The following is a 7962-nucleotide window of genomic DNA, read 5'->3' on the forward strand; positions in this document are numbered from 1 at the left end:
CTGTGTCAGGCTCTGTGCTGACAGCTCAGAGAGACTGTTTCAGATTCTGTGTCTCCCTCTCTGTCTCTGACCCTCCCCCATTCTTGCTGTGTGTCTCTCTGCCTCAAAAATAAATAAACGTTAAAAAATTTTTTTTAATCAGTTTATGTACAAATGCTTTCCTTTTATGATCTTTTTCTTAATAAATTCATCTCAAAGTCAGGCTAGATTTGAGGTGAATTTCAAATATTACAGCCACGATCAAATGTCACAATTTAGTATTTTCATTGTGAGCTAGATCCTTTTTCCTGTCTGTCTTAAGGTCAATTAGTAAACAACCCACTTGTGAAGCTGTAAGGTTATCAATTGGTATGAAGGGCAAATGCCTCCTTTCAAGGAAATGAAATGTGATTGAGAGGACAAAATATTCATAAAAAGAACAGCAACAGCAAGGTAATAACTAAAAGTTAAATAGCCCTTATCGTGTGCCAGGCATCATGTTGAGTACTTTAAAAATGTTAATCTATTAGAAATTCATAGGAACCCTATAAGATAAGTGCAATTATTATCAATTATTATCATCCCATTTTACAGATGAAGGAATTGAGGTAGAGGATGGTTAAATACTGTACCTAGCGTCACAGAGCTGGTAAGTGGGAAAGGCAGGATTCAAACTCTAATTGTCTGACTGTGGAGGCCATGCATGTAACCAGCCCCCACACTGCCTCTTGCATGTGGTGGCCTTCAGACACTAAAGCAAAAGGAAGCCAGAGGATGCAAAGATCATAGTGGTCACGAAGAGTTTCAGAAGGAAAACTCTGATGAGCAGAGAGGAGTGGATTCCAAAGCTCCCTACCTCTACTGGGAGCGCTCAGGAGGACAGCCTTTCATTGTGGTTTCTATGGCTTTTCCCACAATAAATATCCTAAGAATAAGAAAGCATTGCAGGAACAGAGGTATTAGGCAAGAATGGCCATGGTGTTTAAGGGTGGTCACTGAGCAGACCTATTTAAATAATGTGATGCTATCATATAGAGAAGTAGCAAGTGTAGGTGGGTTAGGACCAGATCACACACACTCTATGTCCCAGGCTAAGAATTAAGGCTGTATTCTCTCCAGCGGCGCCTCTCACACTGTAATGTTCAATGAAATCACCTGGGATCTTCTTGTTAAATGCACATTCTGATCCAGCAGGTCTGAGGTGGGCCCAAGAGCCCTCATTTGTAATAAGCTTGAGAGATGCTGATGTTACTGGTCCCAGAACCACACTTTGAGTAGCAAGACGGTAGGCTCCAGCAGGAAACTGCCATTGGAGCAGGGGATGTAGATGGGGGGGGGGGGGTCGGAGTGGAATGGTAGACAGTTACCTGTGGCACCTCCTCTAAGTTGTGGCCAGCAATTTTAAAGACTTATAGACCTACGGTGTTTTATTTGGTCTGATTTCTAGAACTTTTCTCTATATGCCCCACCCCTCCTCTCAGATGCCACGATGTCTTGCCTTAAGTGTTTTCAACTACACTTTTCCTTTCTTTCTATACAGAGCAAGGCTAAAGAGCTGCCACTCTCTGCTGTACGTTTTATGGAAGAATTGGGGGAATGTGCCTTTGGAAAGATCTATAAGGGCCATCTCTATCTCCCAGGCATGGACCATGCTCAATTGGTTGCTATAAAGACCTTGAAAGACTATAACAACCCCCAGCAATGGACAGAATTTCAACAGGAAGCCTCCCTGATGGCCGAACTACACCACCCCAATATCGTCTGCCTTCTGGGTGCTGTCACTCAGGAACAGCCTGTGTGTATGCTTTTTGAGTATATGAATCAGGGGGATCTCCATGAGTTCCTTATCATGCGCTCCCCACATTCTGATGTTGGCTGTAGCAGTGACGAAGACGGGACCGTAAAATCCAGCCTGGATCATGGAGATTTTCTGCACATAGCAATTCAGATTGCAGCCGGCATGGAGTACCTGTCTAGTCACTTCTTTGTCCATAAGGACCTTGCAGCTCGCAATATTTTAATCGGAGAGCAACTTCATGTAAAGATTTCAGACCTTGGGCTTTCCAGAGAAATCTACTCTGCCGATTACTACAGGGTGCAGAGTAAGTCTTTGCTGCCCATTCGCTGGATGCCCCCTGAAGCCATCATGTATGGCAAATTCTCTTCTGATTCAGATATCTGGTCCTTCGGGGTTGTCTTGTGGGAGATCTTCAGTTTTGGACTGCAACCGTATTATGGATTTAGTAACCAGGAAGTGATCGAAATGGTAAGGAAACGACAGCTGTTACCATGCTCCGAAGATTGCCCGCCCAGAATGTACAGCCTCATGACAGAGTGCTGGAATGAGATTCCTTCCAGGAGACCAAGATTTAAAGATATCCATGTCCGGCTTCGGTCCTGGGAGGGACTCTCAAGTCACACCAGCTCCACTACTCCTTCAGGGGGAAATGCTACCACGCAGACAACCTCCCTTAGCGCCAGCCCAGTGAGTAATCTCAGTAACCCCAGATATCCCAATTATATGTTCCCGAGCCAGGGTATTACACCACAGGGCCAGATTGCTGGTTTCATTGGCCCACCAATACCTCAGAACCAGCGATTTATCCCCATCAATGGATACCCAATACCTCCTGGCTATGCGGCATTTCCAGCTGCCCACTACCAACCAACAGGCCCTCCCAGAGTGATTCAGCATTGCCCGCCTCCCAAGAGTCGGTCCCCGAGCAGTGCCAGTGGGTCGACTAGCACTGGTCATGTGACCAGCTTGCCCTCTTCAGGATCTAATCAGGAAGCAAACATTCCCTTACTACCACACATGTCGATTCCAAATCATCCCAGTGGAATGGGTATCACCGTTTTTGGCAACAAGTCTCAAAAACCCTACAAAATAGACTCAAAGCAACCGTCTTTGCTAGGAGACTCCAATATTCACGGACACACCGAATCTATGATTTCTGCAGAACTGTAAAATGCATGACTTTTGTAAATGGGGTATACAGGAAAAACTAGAAAGCCGTAGAAAAGATTTAAATTCAAATGTTTTTATTAAAGGTTCTCACTTAGCAGACATTGCAACAAGTATCTTCTGTGAAGTTTAACTGTGTCTTACCAAGCAGGGCAGACAACCAGCCAGAAAAAGAAAACATTGTGGGATTAACACTCCATCAGGGGTACACGACATGGCATTGGGATTGGTACATCTGGTTTCACGTACTAAAAACTGCAAACCAGTGAAGAAGAAAAGAGTCTCGTGATTAAATATCAAACCAAAAAGGAAAGTCAAATGGTGCTTTGTGTATTTGCCTCTGTTCGCCATGACTGGTCTCTCCCCAAAATGTATATACCGTAGCATTTGTCTACCTGCTGTCTTATCTTCAGGACAAATGTTCAGGAATTGTGTTGATTCAATTTAGACTCTATGCATTCTTGTATGAAAATGATGTTCAGGATCAATGAGGAAACTGTAGGCAAAATTTGAAATCCCAGATGGAAACGAGCCATAAGACAAGTGTAAGATCCCCTGAGGCCATCTACACAGTGGGGCTTCTTTGGGAAGGTACAGAATGTGCCTCTTTGTGAATCTCCTCTGCTGATCACGAAGGCCTTTTCCACATTATCGTTTTCCACAGTGTGTTTACACGAGCCCTTGAAATAATACAGGGCATCAGACCATAAGAAGGCTAGACGTGGATGCTGGAATTGATTGTTGGTTGATAGTTTACTCCATTGCATTAGAAATGAGGAACCAAAGGAAGCACAGTCAGGAAAATGGTCCCTCGGCCTAGATCAGCACGCCTGGGAGAGGAACAAGGTTTCCCATGGGGCAGCCTCACGGGAGCTTCCCTGGAACAATAGGATTGAAGAATAGAGGTATGGCTGCAGACCAGCACATTAGTGCTTACAACCTCCTGAATATGAATCTTCCTAGGTGTAGGGGGCCCACCATCAATGGACTCTGGGGAAGTAGGAAACTCTATGACATCAATACCTAGTTAAAGTTTCTCTCACCTTTATTTTTTTTCTGATCTGGAAATGTTCATAGATTTTATTCCAGCACCAGGAGTTACGACCATTTATTCATAGCATTAGTTGGAATCCAAAGACTATGAATTCTATTTTGTAAAACATTACAGTATTTTTTTTAAACACAGGTACTGAATTCTCATTTCAAAGATAACCATGAATTGAAATTTTGAAGCTGGTGAATAGAAGAAACATAATCATTTTTGCCTTAGGAGGGAGGCATCAAATGTGCATTTCATGCCACTTACCTACTAGCCATCTTTTGCCAAGTTTAGAATTCTTATGGGTTTCAAGTTCTATATAGAAAGGAATGTTATGTTAGATTTTTCTCTTGTTAAAAAATAACTCCTTTATTCTAAGAACGATGTCTCAAGGTCTCATTTTTTTAATCATTACTATTTTACAACTAAAGAGACTTACAAAGAGACTTTACAGGATATAAAATAATTCCTGGAAATGATATCTGATGAGGAGAATGTAAAGCACATTGATGTTTCAATTTTGTAAAAAGAAAAAAAAAATGCAATTAGGATGAGAAATCAAGGAAATCTGTTTACCAAATGTGTTGCAATTTTCCCAAACACGGAATCTTCAAACAATGAACATGGACTTATCGGTACTGTGAACTCAAAGAATTGGCTATATCCAGTTTTGTTGAAAGATAAATTAAGAAATATTTTTGTGGCATAAGTAAGCTGGTTCAAGAGCTACATTTCTTAACTTTAGGTAGAGGAGAATATTTGGATCCTTTTGTTGCTATGCAACTGTTTAATGATGAAGATTCAAACCACAATTTTGTATATCATACGACAATCAATTGTTTTCCAAGGATATTTATTATTTTAAGTAAACATGATTTCAGTGAATCTGAGTTTTTCTAGGAGTCCCTTAAAGGGAAATTAGCATTCCGTGAGCCAGTAAAATACGTACTCTGGAAAAACATTACTATGGTAAAAAGTAAATTCAAGTTAGTTTTTTATAAAGAACTATAACATTTATTTTAAACATTTTATAATTACTGAAGTCATTAAGGTGAGCAAACCAAATTTCAAAACCACTTGTAATAATGTATTTTGTGATAGCACTGTGATACTACATAACACAGTCCCTTTTGTATTAAAATGGTATTTTTTTCACAAACCGAAAAATGTCCTTCGCTTTGTTGACAATGTTTTGTAAGATGACTTTATTTTCAGATCTTTTTCTTTTTTTTTCCTTATTTTTTCCTTTTTTTTTTTTTTTTTTTTTTTTTTTTTGCACAAAACTATGTTTATGGTTTGTATCACAGAAGTGAAAATATATCTCTGCATTTTTATATCCGGTCTGTTTCTTTGTTTCCTTTGTTTGTTTCTTTTTAACTCGATATAGATTTCCTTCAAATATATCATGGCGATATTCAGATATCTTGCCCTCCCATATCTTTTCTTATTTTCACTGCATGCATTTAATCACTGTATTACTTAATGTTTGATCTGTTATTATGGGCATTTCAAGTAGACAAGCATGGATGTAATGACAAAAAGGCTATTTTATATTGAGGATATGTGCATTTGTATTTCACACAACAGCGATGATATTAAACACTGATTACTTTATGCTGCTGTTTATTAAAAATGTTTACCATATAATATTATTTCCTGAATATTGCTATCCTGGAGGTATTTGGGGATTTTAATATTATTTCTCTAATTATTGACATTTCATAGAAAAAGGAATCATAATTCTTATTTACTATAATTCCTATTTCATTGAAATGATTTTTTTTTTTAAGTAGGCTTTTAAAATAGATTTGGGCATTCTTTTGCCACTGACCACAGGTGGAAGGGAAAAGATCCCAATGATTTCATGACCATATACTATCCAACCATATATGGCAAGCTTTTAGTTTTTAAAATCAAAATAATATATTGAATAATTACTTTACAACCAAATGGAATGTAAAAATTGGTTTTCAAAGTTGCATCCTTTTCTGCCTTGTTTCCGTGTGAACTTAGACATCAAAAATCATGTCTTCAAACTCTGAAGAAGAAAAAGCTGTGTACATCTTATCATGTTCAACTTAGATTCCAATCATACTGATAAAATAAAAAGAAATGTGGCCATTTAATTGTCACAGCTTATCTTTATGACCTTCTTTGCCCAAAAGAAAGAGTTCCCCATCTGGCAATTAATACACACTGTCAAAGAAAATGAGTATCATTATGAAAGTTCAAAGAACTTGTCCATTCTGCTCTTTAATACAGAAGGGAATACAATAAAACCTTCAGGGCCTTATCCATCTGTTTTAGGTACAGTTCTTGTCACCACCTCAGCGATCAAACTCAATAAAGCAGTCACCTCTCATGGCAGTGAGATGGATGTCAGGTTGGGTTTCTCCCTCTCATGTGAATTCTTCAGTCTGCCCTTCACTCCTATTTCCTTCTGTCTCTCCAGGCTCTTCCCCTCCCACCATCCCCAATCCCTTCAACTCTGTGATTTGGGCCTTACCCTAATCACCAACATCTGCAAATTTGCAACACCACCTCAGATAATGCCTACTACAAACCGCTAACTACTGATTAAAGGGAGCTCTATTATCTACCTATCCCAGTGGTTCAAAGATGATTACCTATCCCAGTGGTTCACAGAGTGTGGTCCTCAGACTAGCAGACCTTGGAACTTGTCAGAAATGCAAATTCTCAGGCCCCTCTTTGAAGCCCTGAATCCAAAATTCTGGGGATGGAACCCAGCAGTTTGTGTTTTAACAAGCTCTCCTATGATCTAAACATTGAGGTGGCGAGTGGCGGGGTGGTGGTGGGGGTGTGGTCATTACATCCTTAGAAATGTATGTGTAAGCATTTAATAACACATTTGCCACTTTGGTTCCCCTTAAAGAAAATCAAGTTTTAGTGAAAAATTAAGCAGTAAAATCCTTTTGCTTTAACCATTTGACAATTGGTTATATGCTTTGTAGCTGTTGTCTTGGATAGAGAACTAATAGCCCCAGCCTTTGACAAGACTACCTTGTCTAGCTCCCTCGAGACCCCTATTCCTGGGTAGTAATCAAAAGCTTTTTCCTTCATGTGGACAAGCTCAAAAGACTTGGTCTCTTAGTGTACTTTCTCTGACTCCTTGCAGCGATGATTAACACAACTAAAAGCGCTCTCCTCTGTGTTGCAACTTCACACAGTCCGGGTCAGGGATAGGCTGCTCTTTCTTGGGAGGAAGAAAGATCTGGCTCCTAGAAAGCATCAGGCAGAAGCAGCTGCAGAGGCTCCCCTCTCCCCTGAACTTCCTGTGACAACTTGACCCACTTGGCTGGATGCAGTCACCTGTGGCGCATTCCACTGTGTTCTTTTGCCAGTTGCAGCCCATCGGACCTCGCTGGCTGGCTGTGAGTGTTTCTGTGCTCCCCACAGCCTGTAGAGACTGAAAGCTCTGAAGGAGGACAATAAGGAGCCACGGGAGGTGCTAGGGGTGAAGCTCATACTCTTAATTTATATAGCATTTTTTTAGGGCAATAGTTTAAAAGCTAAGGAGAAAATGCTAGTTTAGAAGAGAAGGAACAAGGGATCACATGCCTAAGAGGAACTTGTTTGCAGCCAAAATACGACTGCACCTGAAGTTTTTTACCATAAATGCCAAGAGTACTAAGGAGTCTGTTAACTCGGAGGAAGGAGAGACTTACAAACCATCAGAGTTCTCAAGGTCATTGTAATCCCCTAGGAAATTAGGCAGGGAAGATTTAAAAAAATGGAGACATACAGGGAGAAAGTCTGCTGACATATTTGACTAGCTGAATCATATGCGCCTATGAAATGCATATTCACAAACGAGTACTATAACATTTGCTGACAAGGCCTGACACGGTGCATAGTCTCACCAAAGTGACCAGGTTAGTAAATATTCTTATCTGGGAATGGTAAAGTTGGGAGAAAGGCCCCTCTTTAAGATTAGATAGGACATCCCTTACACTTTGAA

General features: G+C 40.3%; 1 protein-coding gene across 1 annotated transcript in view; it reads left to right on the top strand.

Annotated features, from left to right (window-relative positions):
* Nucleotides 1-6109, top strand: part of ROR1 (receptor tyrosine kinase like orphan receptor 1) — a 399613-nt gene extending 393504 nt beyond the window's left edge. Inside the window, exon 9 of the mRNA XM_045477675.1 lies at nt 1520-6109. Within this exon, the coding sequence (XP_045333631.1) occupies nt 1520-2947 (1428 nt within the window). The 3' untranslated portion in view covers nt 2948-6109. The remainder of the gene's footprint in view (nt 1-1519) is intronic.
* The last annotated feature ends 1853 nt before the right edge of the window (nt 6110-7962 follow it).

Source organism: Leopardus geoffroyi, chromosome C1 (genome assembly GCF_018350155.1).
Source record: "Leopardus geoffroyi isolate Oge1 chromosome C1, O.geoffroyi_Oge1_pat1.0, whole genome shotgun sequence".
In the NCBI taxonomy this organism is placed as follows: Eukaryota; Metazoa; Chordata; class Mammalia; order Carnivora; family Felidae; genus Leopardus; species Leopardus geoffroyi.